General features: G+C 45.1%; 1 protein-coding gene across 1 annotated transcript; it reads left to right on the top strand.

Annotated features, from left to right (window-relative positions):
• Positions 1-5,808: 5,808 nt before the first annotated feature.
• Positions 5,809-7,904, top strand: Cd14 (CD14 molecule). Its single transcript, XM_057788828.1, has 2 exons — positions 5,809-6,098; positions 6,179-7,904. The coding sequence occupies exons 1-2, from the start codon at positions 6,096-6,098 to the stop codon at positions 7,289-7,291; spliced, it is 1,116 nt and encodes a 371-aa protein (XP_057644811.1). The 5' UTR covers positions 5,809-6,095; the 3' UTR covers positions 7,292-7,904.
• The last annotated feature ends 13,228 nt before the right edge of the window (positions 7,905-21,132 follow it).

Raw genomic sequence — 21,132 nt, forward strand, 5'->3', positions numbered from 1 at the left:
CAGGCTCCAAAACCACAGAGAAACGCTGTCTCGAAAAAACCAAAAAAAAGAAAAGAATAAATCTATTTAATAAAGATTTATTTACTTATTTTTATTTTATGTGTATAAGTGTTTTGCCTGAATGTATATCTGTGCACTACTAACGTTCCAGGTGCCCATGGAGGACAGAAGACTGTATCAGAGTAGCTGGAACCAGAATTAAAGATAATTACAAGCTGCCCTATGGTTGCTGGGAATCGAACCCAGGTCCTCTGAAGAGCAACCAGTGCTCTCAACTGCCAAGCCATCTCTCCATCCCCAAGAAAAAAATAAATCTTTAAAACACCACCCAAAGAAAATTCCCAATGGCCAGGCAGTAGTGATACATGCCTTTAATCCCAGCACTCGGGAGGCAGAGGCAGGCAGATCTCTCAAGTTCAAGGCCAGCCTGGACCACAGAGTGAACTCCTGGACAGCCTGTGCAAAGAAACCCTGTCTTGAAAAACCAAAACCAAACAACAACGGTGCTCCACTGGATGATCCACAAGGACCATTATCCCTTTTTTATGGATAAGGTTATAACCACCTCATGTCCCTTCTGTAACTGGAGGTTTCTCGTCCCACTTGGTCCTGCTTTTAATATAACAACTTACAGACTTAATATTAATTACAAACTATTTGGACTATTAGTTCAGGCTTATTATTAACTAGTCCTTACAATTTAAATTAAGCTGTATCTATTAGTATACATTTTACCATAAGGCTTGTGAGTTGTTACCTCACATCTTGCTTCCCCGGTGGCTGTTGGCATCTCTTTGACTCTGCCTTAATTTTCCCTTTATCTTTACTTGGATTTCCTGCCTGGCTCTATTCTGTTATTGGTCAAATCAGCTTCTTTATTAACCAATGGTAATAAAGTATATCCACAATCTATAGAGAGACAACCCACATCACCGTTTTGTTTTGTTTTGTTTTTGTTTGTTTTCTGAGACAGGGTTTCTCTGTGTGTAACTCCAGCTGTCCCGGAACTTACTCTGTAGATCAGGTTGGCCTCAAACACACAGAGATCTGCTTGCCTCTGCTTCCTAAGCACTGGGATTAAAGGTTTGCACCACCACTGGCCAGCTATTTTTTTTTTTTAAGATAAAGTAATTTAACAAATTTTTAATGTCACCACTCTAAGTACTGGGTGAGGCGAAAATTTCTCAAAACTCAAAATCCAAATTGTGACCGATTAGGTGATGTATGCTATGATTCTAATTCTCTTCTCTAGGCTGGACTATAAAGGCACTTCACCTTACCCACCCAACAGACCTTCAGTTTGTCCTTTGAATGAGTGATGTTTTCTCCACTTCCTGAGCTAAGGCACTGGTTGTTCCCTCTGCCTAGAGCTCCGCCCATTGCCTGCACTTTCCCAAACATCAACCTAAGGCCCCAACTCCAGACCAGATGTGGTTTCTAACACTCAGGAGACGATGAAGGAGGTGTGCCATAAGTTTGAGGCAAGCCTGGACTACATAGCAAGATCCTCAATACACCCTCAACTCCAGCTCCATTGTCACATATTCCAGGCCATTAGACCATTGCCCCCTTACATATGGCATCATGACTGCTAACCATGCTGTGGTGGTTTAAAAGAGATGTCCCCATAGTCCTGTACCTTTAAATACTTAGTCCCCATTTGTGCTGTTTAGGAGGCATGGCCTTGCTAGAGGAGATATGTCACTGGAAGCAGGCTTCGCGCCATTTCTACTTTGCTCTCTCTGCTTGGTATCTGCAGCTTGAGATATCAGCTCTCGGGTTCCCTGCCACAAGCTTGCCTACTTCTCCATCATGCAAGTTTTTCCGCCATGATGATGATGGACTCTTACTTCTCTGAAACTGTAAGTCCCAAATAAACTATTTCGTCTATTGGAAGTTGCTATGCTGGATAGTTTTATGTCACCTTGACACAACATACAGTCATCTGAGAGGAAGGAATCTCTACCAAGAAAAAGTCTCTGTAAGATCAGGCTGTAGACAAGCATGTAGGGCATTTTCTTAACTGGTGATTGATGGGGGATGGGGCCACCCCTGGGCTGGTAGTCCTGGAGTCTAGAAGAAAACAGGCTGAGCAAGTCATGAGGAGCAAGCCAATCAGCTTTTTTAAGATTTTATTAAGATTTTTAAGATTTTATTTATTATGTATACAGTGTTCTGCCTGCAGGCCAGAAGAGGGCACCAGATCTCATTACAGATGGTTGTGAGTCACCATGTGGGAATTGAACTCTGGAAGAGCAGCCAGTAGTCTTAACTTCTGAGCCATCTCTCCAGCCTGGAACATTCGTTTTATGATACAAAGATATGTTTCATTCTTTTATGTTGCATTTGTTTAACTCTCAAAAAAAAGAAACAATTAATAAAAATCTAGAAGACAGGGTAAACACTTTAGAAGAAGCAATCTTTTCGAGACCAGCCTGGTCTACAAGAGCTAGTTCCAGGACAGGCTCCAAAACCACAGAGAAACCCTGTCTCGAAAAAACAAAACAAAACAAAACAAAAAAAAAAAAAGAAGAAGAAGAAGCAATCTTATTTATAGGTAATCAAATTCAAAAATTAAATTAAAGTTAGACTGATTGTTTCCCATCATTCACAATTTAAATGGATTTGTGACACTCAGCTTCCGTATACTGCTTCTAAGGTAACCTGGACATAGGTTAGGCCCCACCTCCATGACCTGTGGAACAATTCTGAACTAGCTATAAACATGCAGTCTTTGCAGCAACAAATTACAGCCATTAGTTCAGCCCAATTAGAATCCACCTCTGCTTCTGAGATTACAAATAGATTTTTTTGATGTTGTTTTTTTGTTTTTCGAGACACGGTTTCTCTGTGTAGCTTTGGAGCCTGTCCTGGAACTCGCTCTGTAGACTAGGCTGGCCTCGAACTCACAGAGACCCACCTGCCTCTGCCTCCCAAGTGCTGGGATTAAAGGCGTGCGCCACCACCGCCGGCTCGCTCACTTATTTTGTCTCAGGACAGACCTTTTGGTCTCGTATCGGTAATTTGGGAGTCATCTTCTGAGAACTGAAAACTGCCCTACATGCCACACAAGACCTACACACTCTTGAGTTAACAAACACAAAACGGGGAGCTAGCACAGCCATATCTGATGGGAATGGCAAAAGTCATAAAGCCAGAATGGCTGCTTGACAAAATCCAGCAAAGTTGAGCCGCATGACGGCCACCGTGCCACTTTTGATCTCCGCCTGATTCATACTTGGAAGACTTTTAATATTTGTACAATTTGGGGACATTGTATTGATGAAAATTTGCTTATGTATCATTTCTGACTTCTCCCAGGAATACGGCTTCTAAATTACCCCAGGAAAGTCCTGAACATACTACTCCTTCAGCTTTTAGGGAGATAGCCTTATCTACTTGAAGGTCTTCCTTAGGCCTTGGAGGTTGTGACACACATGAAGACAGAGGTCTCTTTACGAGGCTATGAGACATTCTTGAAACATCTGTCCCTGTACTTACTCAGGAACAAGATAATCAAAACAAAACAAAGTAAACTTAAATAGGTCAACAGGATTTGGTGGGCTAGAGGAGTTAGCCACAAAACAGATTAAAGGCCTCTTCCTACTATACACGTATACGGCGTATACAACAGCAAAGTCAGGACAGCTGGAGTTACCTCTGCCCTATACAGAGACTTATACTGATGAGCAAAGAAAAGAACGAGGTGTCAGGCTCTCCCTTTCTATGAGAAGTTAGTACACGCAGAGCCACGGTGACGTCTTATGACCAAAGATCAAAAGATGCCAGGAATAGACATAGACATAAATTCTATAAAGATACATTATGCCAGTGGGGGGTCTCAGTGGCAGTTTCTAAGAAAAAAAAAAAACACTAAATGCTAGGATGGTCTGGTGTTAGTATTTAGGCATCTGTACTGGCCTGCTCTCAGAGTCCTGACAGGATGCGCCCTCAGCTGCAGCCACTAAGAGCACCTCCTGTGAACATTTGCTAATTCCCTTTTAAAAGGTGGGCCTTGCCCACCTCTTCCTCCCCCCCCCCCCCCGCCTCTCTCTTCTCTTCTGCCACTCCTGTCCCCAGAAGCCAATCTCCCCCCTCCCCCTTTTCCCATTCCCTATCCCCCAATTAAAAAAAAAACCCTACACATGCCTGGCAGTGGTGGCGCACGCTTTTAATTCCAGCACTCAGGAGGCAGAGGCAGGCGGATCTCTGTGAGTTTGAGGCCAACCTGGTCTACAAGGGCTAGTTCCAGGATAGGCTCCAAAGCTACAGAGAAACCCTGTCTCGAAAAAACCACAAACAAACAAACACCCTCCACCACATGAGTTCTGTCGCAGGGCATTTTTTTAATTACAACACTTCATCTAAATCATTTATTAAAGAACTTACCTACCAAGAAGGGCTGCAGCATCCTCAAACTGGACAGTGAGGGATGTTCTGCCTACGTAAGTCTACGTCACAGAGTTTGTATGAGAGTTGGAAGCTTAAGGGCTGTGGCTAGTCTCCTTCAGTGTTTTAATAACCTACATACTTTTGTTAATGCCCAGAATCATTCAAGGCCCTGGCTTGGGTTCAAGGGGGAAAAAAAACATGACAAATCTGGTAAATCAGACTATCAAGGCACTCTGAATTTCTTGGTCATGACAAGGAAAAAGTGAGGATAGCTGGGCGATGGTGGCGCACGCCTTTAATCCCAGCACTCGGGAGGCAGAGGCAGGTGGATCTCTGTGAGTTCGAGACCAGCCTGGTCTACAAGAGCTAGTTCCAGGACAGGCTCCAAAGCCACAGAGAAACCCTGTCTCGAAAAACAAAAAACAAAACAAAAAAAGAAAAAAATAGTAATAATAATAAAATAGTAATAATAAACCTTGCTTCCCAATTTGGGGTCTGTTGTACATGGCAATGTGATTTGGCCAATGTGTCTACCAAATACTACATTTTGCTTTGTTCTGTTTTTGACCAAGGTCTCTCTATGTAGTCCTAGCTTTCCTGAAACTCTCTTTGTAGACCATGCTGGACTTGAACTCACAGAGATCTATCTGTCTTTGCCTCCTGAGTGCTGGGATTAAAGGTGTGTGCCATTAGCCTAGCTAGATCTTTTTTTTTTTTTAATTATTACCTGAACAACGGTGGCACATACCTTTAATCCCAGTAACTGGAAGACAGAGGCAGGCAGATCTCTATGAGTTCAAGGACAGCCTAGTCTACAGAGTGAGTTCCAGAACAATCAAGGCTTCACAGAGAACCCCTGTCTCAAAAAAAAAAAAAAGAAAGAAAGAAAGAAAGAGAAAAAGAAAATCATTAAACAAGCTGGGCATGGCTCACGCCTGCAACCCCAGGACTTGGGAAGCAGAGGCAGGAAGAAAATCATGAGTTCAAGGCTAGGCTGAACTACGTACAGTGAGTTCTGGGACAGAATGGGCTGCTAAAATGAGAGAATGTGGGGAAGAAAGAGGGAGGGAGAGTGGGAGGAGAATGAATTACTGAAGAAGGGAATAAGATGGAGAGAAGGGAGGGTTGTTCTTCATGCTAACTCTCAACCTTGAACTTTATTCTTCCTCTGGAATTCATAGATAAATTCACAATCTTCCACAAACGTCCCGTCAGTCACACTCTTGAAGAAAGTCAAGGACTCGGATTTGAATGGTGGAAAATCGTTAGAAACTGAGACTAGGGGAAACGGAGCTGAATCCCTGGGACTGGGCAGCAGAACACTGAGTAAGGCCCTGGTGTGGTTCATCCTTTTCCTGTATGTACCAGACTAGCCTGAGGCGCTTAGGTCATCCTCTTGGCACAGAGTGCCCTAATGCCACAAAGAATTCTTCCTGTTTTGGTTCCTCCCTGTAAAATACTTCATTGCAATATTTACTAGGAGTAGGAGGACTGTTAGGAGGAAGAAAAGTGGGGAAGTGATTAGAGGTCACAGAGGAGGGGACTGGGTGACATCCCGCGATTACATAAACTCACAGGGGCTGTCAAAGAGAGCAAACAAGCGCGTGAAACTTGGAAACCAGAGAACACCGCTGTACAGAAAAGAGCCTGAAGCCGTTTTCAGAGCCGGCCTGGGCCATCGAAACTCTCAGAATCTACCGACCATGGTGAGTCAGATGGTCTTGGGGTGGAACCGGGCCCACCTGAGGAAACCCAGGAGTCTCCCTGACCACTGCTGTCTCCTCAGGAGCGTCAGCTTGGCTTGTTTCTGTTGTTACTGACGCTGGCGCACGCCTTCCCTGCCACGCCAGAGCCCTGCGAGCTGGATGAGGACAGTGTCCGCTGCGCCTGCAACTTCTCAGATCAGCAGCCGAACTGGTCCAGCGCTTTTCTGTGTACCGGGGCGATAGACGTGGAGTTCTACGGCGGCGGCCGCAGCCTGGAACATTTTCTAAAGCGTGTGAACACCGAAGCAAACCCGTCGAAGGACATCACAGATGTGCTCCAGTCCCTGCCGTGGGAGCGGCTTACCTTGGGGAACGCGCGGGTTCCTGCTCCGATGCTATTCGGAGTCCTGCGTTTGCTCGGGTTTACCAACCTCAAGGAATTAACCCTTGAAAACCTCGAGGTAACCGGCACCGCGCTGCCGCCGCTCCTGGAAGGCTCCGGACCGAATCTCGACACCTTGCGCCTCAGCAACGTGTCGTGGGCGACAGGGGATGCCTGGCTCGCAGAACTGCAGCAGTGGCTAAAGCCGGGACTCAAGGTATTGCATATTGCCCAAGCACACTCACTCAACTTTTCCTGCGAACAGGTCCGAGTCTTCCCCGCTCTTGCCACCTTAGACCTGTCCAATAACCCTGAATTGGGCGAGAGAGGACTGATCTCGGCTCTGTGTCGGAGCAAGTTCCCGGCCCTCAAAGTTTTAGCGCTGCGCAACGCCGGGTTGGAGACGCCCAGCGGCGTGTGCTCTGCGCTGGCCGCGGCAAGTTTGCAGCTGGAAGAACTGGACCTTAGTCACAATTCACTGCGGGATACTGAAGGCTCCCCCGGGTGTGACTGGCCTAGCAAGCTAAACTCGCTCAATCTGTCTTACAGTGAACTGGAGCAGGTTCCTAAGGGACTGCCAGCCAAACTCCGCGTACTTGATCTCAGTTACAACAGGCTGTATAGGCAACCTAGGCCAGATGAGCTGCCCAAGGTGGTTCACCTGTCACTTACAGGAAATCCCTTCTTAGACTCTGAGCCCCACTCGGAGGGGTACAACTCTGGCGTAGTCGTAGCCCCAGTGCGTTCATCCCTGGCAGTGGGTTTGTCGACAACGTTGGCTGTTTTCCAAGGAGCCGGCCTTTTTGCCTAGTGCCAAAGGGAGAAAAAAAATGAACATTTAGCCGGGCGGTGGCGCACGCCTTTAATCCCAGGCAGAGGCAGGCGGATCTCTGTGAGTTCGAGACCAGCCTGGTCTACAAGAGCTAGTTCCAGGACAGGCTCCAAAACCACAGAGAAACCCTGTCTCGAAAAACATTTACATTGTCCTGGCTTCTAAGGGTCCTGGTCAGGTTGATCAGAACTTCTTGACCAACGAATCCTCTGTCTTACAGTTATTAAAATCTTAAACCACGATGTAAGGGAAAAAAGACAGTCTAGATGGCTAAATGGGTAAAGGCCACCAAGCTTGACCCTTGATTTTGATCCTCAGAATCCACATGGAAGGAAAGACCTCTGTCCTGAAAGTTGTCCATCTGACTATTACACACGTGCTGTGACACAATTGTGTGTGTGCACACACGTGTGTATGTGTATACATACATACATGCTCACAAAATAAATATTTTTAAAATAACAATCTGCTGGTTTTGTCTGATTGGAATTTTGTTGTTGTTTGCTTGTCTGTTGAGACAGTCTGGCTATGTAGCCCTGATTGGCCTCAAGAGTCCACGTCATTCACTCCACAGGTCTTTACTGAGTATCCTCTTTTTCTTTTCTTTCTTTCTTTCTATCTATCTATCTATCTATCTATCTATCTTTCTTTCTTTTTTTATTTTCTTTTTTTTTTTTGGTTTTTTGAGTCAGGGTTTCTCTGTGTAACAGTCCTGGCTGTCCTGGAACTCACTCTGTAGACCAGGCTGGCCTCAAACTCACAGAGCTCTGCCTGCCTCTGCCTCCCGAGTGCTGGGAATTAAAGGCGTGTGCCATCACCCCAGCGAGTATCTTCTACACATCAGGCTCAATGCAAGAGCAGAAATTCATTCTTAGACTTTCTCTACCTCCCTAGAAGTCCTACCTCCCCCAAGAAAGAACTGCAGGGTCGGAAGGAACAGAAAAGTGTTTGTTGGGGAATATTATTTTCAGGTGTGTAACTTTTGTTTATGCCGCATGTGTTTAACTCTATGAAACTGTGAGGGGTTGTTTGTTTTGGGGGGGTTTTTGGTTTGTTTTTGTTTGTTTGTTGTTGTTGTTGTTTTGCCCATCTAAAACACCTGATGGTTCTAATAAAGAGCTGAACTTTCAATAGCTAAGCAGGAGCAAAGATAAGCAGGGCTGGCAGGCAGAGAGTATAAATAGAAGGAGAAAATAAGGAAGAGGAGGAACAAGAAGACAAGGAGGGGAGGACTTCAAGGGCCAGGCACCCAGCCACCCAGCCAGCTAAGGAGTCAGACTGAAAGTAAGATACACAGAAGAAAAGGAAAAAGCCCAGAGGCAAAAGGTAGTGGGGATAATTTAAGTTAAGAAAAGCTGGCAAGAAACAAGCCAAGACCAGGCATTCATAACTAAGAATAAGCCTCCGTGTGTGATTTATTTGGGAGATGGGTGGCCCCTCAAAAAGTCAAAAGAGTAAAACATCACACAAGTGTTCTCAAGCTAGACCTGTGGGAGACAGTGAAGGCATAGCGAGGGCTTTCAGATCACAGGCACTAGGGTTAAAGGATAGTTGGATGAATTGCGATTTGACTGAGATTGGCCCCCACAGCCTCATATGTTTGAATATTTAATCCCCAGTCATGAAACTGTGCTAAGGATTGGAGGTGTGGCCTTGTTGGAGGGGGTAGGCTTTGAGTTTCAAAAGCCTAAGCCGTTCCCAGTTCTCTGCCTTGTGCTTTGAGATCAAGACAGGAGCCTGAGCCTGGTGGACCCTGGCAGTTGCCACACTCCCTACCATGGTAGTCATGGACTCTACCTGAGCCTCTAAATCAGTGGGTCTCAATCTTCCTAACGCTGTGACCCTTTAATACGGCTTCTCATGCTCTGACGACCCCAACTATAAAAATAGTTTTGTTGCTACTCCATAACTGTAAATTTGCTATTGTTATGAATTGTATTGTAAATATCTGTGTTTCTGGTGGCCTTAGGAGACTCCTGTGAAAGGGTTGTTTGATCCTCAACTTTCAAGAGCCAATAATAAAACTCCCAACCATTTTCTTGTACTCTCCCTTTTTCTTCCACATTCCGGAGGAACAGAGATGCCTCCTGGACTCCATAAACCCTTGGGTTTTGTAATTCCAGAGATCTTGTCTCTCATATAAATAAATGTCTCCAGCCAGGCGGTGGTGGCGCACGCCTTTAATCCCAGCACTTGGAAGGCAGAGGCAGGCGGATCTCTGTGAGTTCGAGACCAGCCTGGTCTACAAGAGCTAGTTCCAGGACAGGCTCCAAAACCACAGAGAAACCCTGTCTCGCTAAACAAAAAATAAATAAATAAATAAATAAATAAATAAATAAATGTCTCCGACTTTCCCCATCTCAAACCCGTAGGTCAGGCAGTCTGTCCTCCAGCCAGCGCTCTGCTGCTCTGGTTATAAACAGGAGGATAACCCTCCAAACTGATTTGTTGGTTTGCAGACAGGATGGCACCTCATCCCTTAGGAATATTTAGCATCAGAGAATTGATCATCTCAAGACAGTTTCTTACATTTGAACAGTTTGATAACACTCCATCAGTATATGAAAGTGAAACATAAACATATACTTTCACATAATTCCTAGTCCAGTTAGACCGGTGGACGTAAAAGATAGTTGTAATTCAGGAGAGGGAAGAATCAATTCTATTTTTGAAGGAACTACAAAGAAACGAAACATTGACTCTGATTCTCTTTTTGTTTTTTGTTTTTTCCAGACAGAGTTTCTCTGTTGCTTTGGAGCCTGTCCTGGAACTAGCTCTTGTAGACCAGGCTGACCTTGAACTCACAGAGATCCGCCTGCCTCTGCCTCCCAAGTGCTGGGATTAAAGGCGTGCGCCACCACCGTCCAGCTGACTCTGATTGTTACAGCATAACTCTTCACTTCTCCAGAAAGCACATCCCACACAGAAATGGCCACCATGTTCCAGGCTCAGAACCTATAAGAGTAGATGAGCAAAACTGCTCCCACTGGTTGGAAAGAGCTACAGATCATTGTAATGGAAGCTGGGAATACTTTCTCATTTAAGTCCCCATTCCATCGCGCTGCACAAAACCCTGGGAACTCAAGAGGAATAAAGCAGAAGTTTCTTCTCTCACGGAGTTGGATTCTGGTTGGATAGAGGGTGCTGTGGACTAAATAGCTGCGTCCCTTCAAAATGCACATGTTGCAGAGCCGGGGTCACAGCTTAGTCGGCAGAGTGGTTGGCTAGCACTCACCAAGCCCCGAGCTCAATAACTAGTGCCACATAAATCCTAGAATCTCAACATTCAGAGGTGGAGGAAAAAGGAGAAGAAATTCAAGGCTGCCAGTAGTGGTGACATATACCTTTGATCCCAGCAGAGGCAGGTGGATCACTGTGAATTTGGGACCAGCCTGGTCCACAGAGATAGTTCCAGGACAGCCAAGGCTGCACAGAGAAACCCTGTCTCAAAAAACAAAAAGCAAAAAAGTTCAAGGTTATCCTTAGTTACAAAGTGAGCCTGGGGCTAGGCTAGAATACTTGAGATCATGGTAGGGTTTTATAAATTTTATTTATTTATTTATCTAAATTTATTTATCTGTTTATTTATTCTATGTGCATTGGTGTTTTCCCTGCATCTTTGTCTATGTGAAGGTCTCAGACCTTGGACTTACAGACAGTTGTGAACTGCGAAGTAGGTGCTGAGAATTGAATCCAGGTCCTCTGGAAGAGCGGGCAAACCCCAAAGCACATAAAATCAAAATAAAAAATTATTTTTAAAAAAGAAAGAAATATTATTTAGTGTGTCTATCTTTGTGTATATGCTACTTGTATGTCATACCAGTGGGAGCCAGAAAAGAGTATAGAACCTCATGGAGCTGGAATTACACGAGGTTGTAAGCCATCCAACATAGGAACTTGGAATCAAACTTGGGTCCTTTGGAAGAACAGCAAGTGTTCTTAACCACTGAGCCATCTCTCCAGTTCCATCCAGGGTTTTTATAGAGTAATGACAGAAATTGGACATAGCTAAAGAAATCTCTGTTAAGACTGGTTAATTTCTGGCCTGGAGAGATGGCTCAGAGGTTAATGGCACTGGCTGCTCTTACAGAGAGGTCCTGAGTTCAATTCCTAGCAACCACAAGGTAACTCATAACCATCTATAATGAGATCTGGTGCCCTCTTCTGGTGTGGTGTGCAGGCGTATATACAGGCAGAATGAATGAATGAATGAATGAATGAATGATCTTTAAAAAAAGAGCCATTAATTTCTGTGATATCATAGGTCAAGCCAATGAGGACCCCACACTATATATGTTCCCGTGGCCCAGCCAGAAAGATGGTTGTGTGGCTCTGCCCACCCAGTTAGGGGTGTTTGAAGCCTCTGTGTTCCTCTCCAGCTCAAGCTTTGCCAATCCTGCAGTTATCTCAACTGCTGGTAGTTACACTAAGCTGTCTTTGTGCTCACATTTACAGGCTCAGCTTGTAGTTTTACCATGGCAGGGAGCTAACATCTTCCGAGGGATGTGGCTGTAGTCTTCCTTGGTTATTTCATGTGTATGTAGCGCTTCAGCTATGGAGCGGCCACCTATGTGGAAGCTTCCTTACAATTTAGTCTGTTACAATTAGCTCTGTTAGAAGCAAGAATATATAATAGGGCAATAGTGCCTTATATACGTCTGTCAAAAGCTTCAGAGTGAGGTTAAGGGGTGTAGGAGGAGAACAAACTGCCCCAGATCCTTGTCTTCTTTTCTGTTGTTGTTTGTTTGTTTTTTGAGATAGGTTTCTCTGAGTACCCTTGACTGTCCTGAAACTCACTTTGTAGACCAGGTTAGCCTTGAACTCACAGAAATTCTCCTGCCTCTCACTCCCACATGATGAGATCAAAGGCGGTCAGCACCACTGCCCGACTGATCCTTGTCCTTTTTATCCATCTAGTTTGACTATTATACACCCAGTGACAAGCTCTCTTATTCATCTTTATTAGACTCTAAACTCTGTTTTAACCCTTAATCTTCCTTTCAATTCCAGCATCTGTTCTCACTATAAGGCATGTGAGCCATTTGCCGCTTTCCCCATGCAGGATTTCCCCCACAGCCTACAGAGAGCTAGCTGACGGGAGGCCCCCCATCAGTGGGGGCATAAAGTGGTCAAGCCACTGTGATAAACAACATAGCTCAATGAAGCTAGGAGCTTCCCTTACTCAGCTCTGAATACCCAGGCCCCGAAAGTGGTACCTATGTGAATCCCTGCGTCTCTGTGAATCCCAGCAAATGCTCCACCAATCTTTCCTGGAAGATTGATTGGATGAGAGGAATGGATGTAGGACTGGGTATTGCTAGCACAAAGACTTAGAAGACAATGTGGAAATAACACATACCCTAAGGCCAATCAAGAAGAGTTTCCTAGGGGACTGGAGAAATGGCTCATCGGTTAAGGGTATTGCTTGCTCTTCCAAAGGTCCTGAGTTCAATTCCCAGCAACCTCATGGTGGCTCACAACCATCTGTAATAAAAGTCTGGTGCCCTATTCTGGCCTGTAGGCATACACACCATGATAGAATATTATATACATAACAAATAAATAAATATTTTAAAAAAAGAAGAGTTTCCTAGCTGACTTTGGAGGTTAGAGAAACTGGGGACTATGTGTCCCGCTTCCAGGGTCAAGACCTGTGATATATGTTTTCTGGGTAGCACCCAGCAGCCTAGAGAGAAAACTCATTCATCTACAGTTAAAACAAGAGGTACAAGGCAGCCCAGAGAAGACCAAAGATTGAGAAACTTGAACTGATGGAGCAAGGTTGAGTAACACACCCTTGCCAAGACAGAAGGAAGCGAAGGAAGGAAGGAAGGGGCAGGATTGGAGAAGTGAGGCTCTACACGGCACTCTGCGGTCAGGTATCTAATGTGGGTAGCTTTTTTTCTGCTGAAGTGTGAAATGTGGTCAGAGGGCTTTCCTGAGCCAGAAGATGATCCCTTCTAGCTTCTTTTCCTTGTCTGGCATCTGGAGTGAAACACACCCTTGGTCTTGTTCTCGACTCCCAGATGAAGAGTTTTACCCTGAAAACAAAGTCATGTTTTATTCTTATTCAGTCCCTTCCAACCTACACCCTCCAGCCACTTTCCCTAATGCTCAGAATCCCTCATTCCCCAGATCACACAAAGATCTTCTTAAGCCACTTAAAGCTATATCTTGTAAAGAACATTTGAGCTCTGATTTAAATCATTGTGGCAAAAACTTTTTGAGGGGGAGCTGGAGAGATGGCTCAGTGATTAAGAGCACTGACTGCTCTTCCAGAGGACCCGGGTTCAATTCCCAGCACCCATATGGCAGCTACAACTGTCCGAAGATCCAGTGGCAGGGGATCTGACACCTCCACACCAATGCATATAAAATAACGTTAAATAGACCATAAAAAGATATCTTAAAAAAACTTTTTGAGGCTTTGTACATAGTCAGACAGCCCTACATCCTGGGTGGTAGGTATATGTCCTCACCCCAGCAAGACATTATTTTTCCTCTTCTTTTTCTTTCTTTTCTTTTTCTTTCTTTTTTTTTTTTTTTGTTTTTGTTTTTGAAGGCAAGGTTTCTCTGTGTAGCCCTGGATGTCCTGGAACTCACTCTGTAGACCAGGCTGGCCTCAAACTCACAGAGATCCACCTGCCTCTGCCTCCCGAGTGATGGGGTTAAAGGTTTGCGCCACCAATGCCTACCTTGTTTCTTTTCTTTCCTAAATTAAGCCACAATATCATGCTTACTATATACAATGCCACATCTTAGAAAGCTAGCAACTTAGCAGGGCAGTGGTGGCGCAAACCTTTAACCCCATCACTCGGGAGGCAGAGGCAGGTGGATCTCTGTGAGTTTGAGGCCAGCCTGGTCTACAGAGTGAGTTCCAGGTTTCAGGACAGGCAGAGTTGCTACACAGAGAAACCCTGTCTTGAAAAACAAATGAAACAAAACAAAAAAAGCAGGCTACAGGCAAGCCTGTAGAGAATTGTCTTTATTGGTGATGGATGTGGAAGGGCCCAGGCTACTGTGAGTGGTGCCACTCCGGTGCTGGTGGTCCTGGGTTTTCTAAGAAGGCGGCTGAACAAGCTACAAGGAGCAAGTGAGTGAGCAGCACTCCTCATGGCCCCTGCATCAGCTCCTGACTCCAGGCTCCTGCCCTGCTTGAGTTCTTGTCTTGACTTCCTTCAATGATGAACAGTGATGTGGAAGTGTAAGCCAAATAAACCCAACTTACTTTTGGTCATGGTGTTTCATCATAGCAATAAGAAAGCCTAAGAAAAAAAGGCTTTGCCAATATGAGGAATGCCTTTGCCACTTTCCCAGGGGTCCAAGTCTTTGTTATGGCAGTGCCCACATCAACAATGCACATTCACTCAGGACTTCACTCACTCAGAACTTCCTCCAGTTTCCTAGACAGACCCAGGTCTAGATAAATGAACAGAAATTCAAGTAGGCCACATCGACAATGGGTACTTAGTCAAGAAGAAACTCTGAGGCAGATATGAGTTGTCTGTCAGTCCCTTGACACACACATCAGATAAGCACACGACAGATCAGCGGCATCCGTCACCATTTCAGGGCTTGGTGTCTTCTATGTATCCAGGTAATGGTATTACACTTTTGTTTTTTTAAAGTCTGTGGGTGTTTTGCCTGTGTACCACATGTGTGTCTGGTATCCTGGAGCCATAAGAGGGCATTGGATTTCCTAGAACTGGAACCACAGATGGCTACGAGCCACGTTGTGAGTTGTGGGAACTAAACCAGGTCAGTGCTCTTAACAGATGAGTCGTCTCCCTGGTCCAGGCATTGCACTTGTATTTCAGTACAGAGTGTTGGAGAAGTTCTTCAGCTTGGTTTTCAGAAAAACATTTTTGAGACAGGGTTTTTTCTGTATAGCCTTGGCTGTCCTGGAACTTGTTTCGTAGACCAGGCTGGCCTCAGACTCACAGAGATCCACCTGCCTCTGCTTTCCAAGTGCTGGGACCATTGAGCTACCACTCCCGGCTTTGGTTTTTCCATTGTGATTTTATACAGCCATGGGCTTAAGTTACTTTGCTCCATTACAGGATGGCACCCTTTGACGGGTAAGTTATCTACCAGTCTCTATGCCTCATGGGTCCCACTAGACGTCGTTGTTTATGTGCCCAAGAGGTGCAGAGTCATCTGCCTCTGATGTGCCCACAAAATGGAGTCAAATGCTGTTTGTACAGACAAAAAGAACCCTACTGTTTACGCAACACAAAGCAACTTGGAACAGGGTGCAGCCTGATGTCAACATGAAAGGAGATGAGTGTTTGTGAGTGTTTGGAAAAAGAAGAACTAAGTTAGGAAACTCATACTTCCTAGTTTCAAATCCTGTTCTTTAAACAATGGTAATCAAGACAATGTGATGATAGTGTAAGGTAGTGATAGACATCAATATAAAATAAAGAGAACTCAGGTAAGTCGATGTGCCTATATACAATGACTGTAAAAATGGTGTTGATAGAATTAAATGGGAAACCACTATGGTCTCAACTAATGGTACAGTGACACTATATTATCCCCTTGTGGATGGATGAGCTTGAGTCCTTACCTCAGACTTTACTGTAAGATCAATTTAGCTGGCACAGAGTCCACTCAGCAGAAAGGGGGGCAGACGGTTGTGAGAAGCCACGTGGAGGGGTACTGGGAAGTGAGCCGGGGCCCTCCGCAAGAGTGCAAGTGCTCATAACTGCTGAACTGTCTTTCAAGCTCCAAGTTTCCCCCATTTGTTTTTGAGACGCGTTCTCTCCACGAACCTGGAGTTTACTGTTTCAGCGGGATTGAGTGGCCAGTAAACCCTCAGCCCCACTTGCCTCTGCTCCCCACCACCAGTGCCAAGGTTATAGCTAGCTGCTGCTAAGCAGAACTTTTACGTGGGTAGTGGGGATCTGAATCTGGGTCCTCACGATTGTTCAGCCATCACTTTACTCATTAGCCATCTTCCCAGCCTGCTGTGTTTTTTGTTTTTTGAGGCAAAGCCATGCTTTCCATGATGAATTATCATGACCGGACCCTCTAGCGCATTGTTGACTAGAAGCTCTGAGAATATGCACCCTTGTGTTGTTGATGATCTTAGGGCAAAAACATCTATCTTTCATCATCAAATATGGTCTCAGCTGACATTTTTTCATACAGTTCATTACGATGAGAGGAAACTCTTAGATTTTTCTTTTGTTGAATGTTTTTTTATGAAAGGTGTTGGATTTTGTCAAAATTTTCTTTTGAGCCGGGCGGTGGTGGTGCACGCCTTTAATCCCAGTACTCGGGAGGCAGAGGCAGGCGGATCTCTGGGAGTTCGAGGCCAGCCTGGTCTACAAGAGCTAGTTCCAGGACGGGCACCAAAGCTACAGAGAAACCCTGTCTCGAAAAACAAAAGAAAAAACAAACAAACAAACAAAAAAACAGAATAAAGCATAAAAAAAAAAGAAAGTTGAGGCAGAAGGGTAGATCGTGAGTCCCAGGCTATCCTGAGCTACATAGTAAGACTGGGTCTCAAAGACTAAAGAGAGTCTAGGAATATAATCCGGTTGGTGGAAACCTTGTCTAACATACAAAAAGCTCTAGATGTGATTCCCACCACCATACAAACTGAGAGTACACATGTCTGTAATCTTTGCTTTGGAGGAATAGAGGAAGAAGGATTAGAATCCACGGTCATTCTCAGCTGTATAATGAGTTTGAGGCTAGCTTAGGCAGCAGGAGAATTTCAAAATAAATAAGCAAACAAATAAAGAAAATGAGGAAGGGTTTCGAGCACAAATCTGTATCCAAATGGTTCATATTTGTGGTGACGCATGAAACAGGAAAGTAACTTCTGGGGTCGTTTACCCGAGAGGGGGCCTGATTTATTCGGAGGTTTTGATCTCCCCTCTTCTCATCTAATAGTAATCCAATCTAAAAGAAGTCTAGTCTGGAAGAGAACAGTCTAATCTAAGAGTTGTCTAATCTAAAGAAGTCCTAAACAAAGGCACCCTCTCTGCACACCGAGCACAGCGAACACAGTAAGGAGACAGAACGAGGAGCTTTGTCCTAATCAACCTTTTACAGGCATCTCATGCGGGAGAAGCCATTCTTCTGGACCTCCTGACTCAGAACAGCACACGAAGGAACCGGGTATCACTTTATCCCACATCTTGCTTCCTCCGTCCCTTCCAATGCCTGGCGCTCCAGAGAACGGTCTTAAACCTGGCCATCAGGGCATCTCATATACACACTTTGTTCTGAGTCAGAGACATAAGTGTGTTTCTTCACAAAAGAAAAACACAGAATATGGGACAAGGAGAGCTGTGTGTTCAGCTGAGCTTGGAGGAGTTAATTTTTTTTTTTTTTTGCTTTTTCAAGACAGGGTTTCTCTGTGGTTTTGGAGCCTGTCCTGGAACTAGCTCTTGTCGACCAGGCTGGTCTTGAACTCACAGAGATCCGCCTGCCTCTGCCTCCCGAGTGCTGGGATTAAAGGCGTGCGCCACCACCGCCCAGCTTTTGTTTGTTTTTTTGAGACAGGGTTTCTCCAAGTGCCTTTGGAGTCTGTCCTGGAACTCTGTAGACCAGGCTGGCCTCAAACTCCAGACATCACTTACCTCTGCCTCCCAAGTGCTGGGATTAAAGGCATGCACTGTCACCACCCTGTTTGGAGGAGTTAATTATATCGGAAGTCCAAAGTACTGTAATATTGGTTGAACCTTTTTTTAGAGATCAGATAATCTTGAACAGGTTGAATACACAGTATGTGAACAGAACGAGGTACTAGTTAAAAAGGCTCAGTGGTTTGAAGCACTTGTTGCTCTTGAAGGGGACCTGGGTTCAATTCCCAGCACCCATATGGTGATTCACAACCACCTGTAACTCCAGTTCCAGGGGATCTGTTCTGACCTGTGTGAGCACCCGCTAAGCACCCGGGGACGGGTGTGTGTGTGTGTGCGCGCGCGCGCTTATGTGTACATGGAGGCAAAACACACATAAAATAAAATGAGTAAGTTTGACTTTAAAATCAGGCAGAGGAAGACACTATCGATGATAACGTGCTATAGAACAGTTGTAACAAGCACAATCACTGTGCTTCACAACTTGGCTCTGACGAATAAGTGACCAAGATGTAGCGGTGTGTGGTGCCAATATCCTGGGTGAAGGAATGAGTCACATCCAGTCAGGACTGGATGGGACAGCACCGAGTTTCATCACGCAATGGTGTGTGTGGGGGGGGGGCGATTGAGAACCTACGAATGATTTCTGGAATTTTCCATTTACTGTTTCCGGGCCACAGCTGACCTTAGGTGACTGAAGCTGTGGGCAAACAGAGACTGCTCTGTCTGATCTGTGAAGAGAAAGACCAAAGGGAGGAAAATGAGGAACTGTGATTTCCTGGGTAGGCTGCCACCGTCCTTACCCTAGCACGAGGAGCAGCAAAGGCTGTGTGATCAGTTATTAGAAAGATTTAGAAATTACCAATCCAACTCGTGAGGAGTTGGGAAAATTTAAACTTGGGGTGGGAGGAGATCTCAGATAACAGAGTGCTCATCTTGCAACACGAAGTTCTAAGTCCTCGATTCCTGACACCCTTGTAAGAGCCAGGCATGATGCCACGCAATTAAAACCCCAGTGCTGTGGGGGCAGAGACAGGCAGATACCTCGGGTTCCCTGACCAACAAGAAAAAGCTAACTGGTGAGCTCCAGGCCAGTGAAAAACCCTGTCTCAAAGGTGACAGACACATTCCTGACCCAGCGTTTCCACCCTCTGCCTCCACAGGCACTGGCACAACCTGTACCTATGCGCACACATACACATACAATGTAAGAAGTGAAATTAGCCGGGCGGTGCTGGCTCACACCTTTAATCCTAGCACTAGCAGTACTTGGGGTGCAGAGGCAGGTGGATCTCTGTGAGTTCAAGGCCAACCTGGTCTACAACAGCTAAGGCTGTTACACAGAGGAACCCTGCCTCAAAACAACAACAACAACAAAACAAACAAATGCAAAAAAGAAAAGAAAAAAGTGAAAGTATAAGCAAATTAAAGAAATTAAAGCTAAGTCTACAATCTCATGGTGGTCATCTGTTAATGACTAAAATGAGGGGGGAAATGGGACCTGCTGTCATCTGGTGGTTTGAGCTTCAGTCTCCCGTCTCAGAGTTTCACTGAAGGAACACACTGGTGAAGCTTCCGAAGGTGAGTTACTTAGATGCTGGCTGACCCAACAGCCAAGATCATTAGCCTGAGTGTGAAGAGAAAAACAAGGAGGGCCAAAGAAACCATCTTTAGACCGTTATTAATAAAATGAAATTGTCAGCTAATTGATGGGGACACACTCCTTAAATCCTTAATCCCAGCACTTCGGAGGCAGAGGCAGGCAGATCTCTGAGCTTGATGCCAGCCTGGTCTACAGAGCGAGTTTCAGGACAGCCAGGGCTACACAGAGAAACCCTGTCTCAAAAAAACCTAGGGGGAAAAAAAATAAAATGGAATTATCAGAAGCCCAGAAAGCCATAGAACAGGAGGGGGTCATCCTTCGTGACCTTCAGTCTGATGAGGTCAGATCCTTGCCTTTAGGGCAAATCAGAGTAGAACACAGTGAATTGATTACGCAGAGAGAAGGGATAAGGTGGCTTCAGGATTAAGTGCAGGCGGCTGTCAGAGGAAGGAAAGGGGCGGAATCAGGAGACCTGAAGCAGGGGCTTCTCAAGAAGGAGCGTCTTCCTCAGGCATCAGGACATTGGCTACATAGATGACTTTGTGGCTTTTTAAGTTACATGGTTTAAATGATGTAATTTATAACAAGGTTTAAATAATAAGCAAAGTTTAAAGTTGGAGTGGAAAAGTGAAAAATATACAAGGTGGTCTGCCTCTCTCTCCTCTCTCTCGTCTCTCTCTCTCTCTCTCTCTCTCTCTCTCTCTCTCTCTCTCTCTCTCTCTCTCTCTCTTCTGTCTCTCTCTCTCCCTCTCCCTCGCTTTTGAGACAGTTCTCATATAGCCTAGAAATGTGTTAGATCTCAATCTACCAAAATGACAGTTTGGGTTCAGCTCAGACTGAACTCTGACCCAGAAAACTCTTGACATTCTTCAGAAACCTTGTAAAGTGGGTTTCTGCTTGCCAGTAAAAGCCTTACTTTCTTACCTGGTCCCACCCTCTTCCCCGAACCTCTGGAGACATTGTCTAGTTTTTTATTAACTCAAATCTAGTTCTTTATTAACTCATGCAAGCCTCCAACAGATCAGAGCCCCATGTTAGATCCTAGGCTGTTCCAGCTAAACCGCCCTCCTCCCACCTCAGTAGAACCCTATAGAACCGACAGGACTTTGCCGACATTTCTGCTCCCCTTTCTATGCCCTGGAGAAAGCCCTGGCAATCAGCAGACTGTTCCTTTCTCTGCCTTTCCTCTCTGCTCCTCCCCGTTCCCTGACTCCCCAGATGCCTTGCTATTCTCTCTCTTACCTATGATAAAAAAGAAAAAGAAAAAAGAAAAAACCTTCCCTAACTGTTGCATAGCCATTTTTGTGTTCTATACTGCCCCCTCACTTACACTGCATCCCTGAGCCTGGCTTTGATCCCCTGGCTTTCACTTTCCAAGTGTTGGCTTAACAAACACAAACTACCACCACACCCGGCAAAGTCAATTCAGGGATGTAAAGTGTTTGTGGTGCTGGGGATCAAATCCAGGACCTTGAGCACGCTAGGAAAACACTCTAGTACCGAGTGATAGCAACAGCCCTTGTTTGTCTTACGTTGAAGGATTTTTGCTTTTTTTAAAACATTCATTTATTTTTGTTTTACGAGCATTGGTGTTTTGTCCGAATGTATGTCTGTGAGAA

The sequence above is a fragment of the Chionomys nivalis genome, chromosome 14, assembly GCF_950005125.1.
Source record: "Chionomys nivalis chromosome 14, mChiNiv1.1, whole genome shotgun sequence".
Lineage (NCBI taxonomy): Eukaryota > Metazoa > Chordata > Mammalia > Rodentia > Cricetidae > Chionomys > Chionomys nivalis.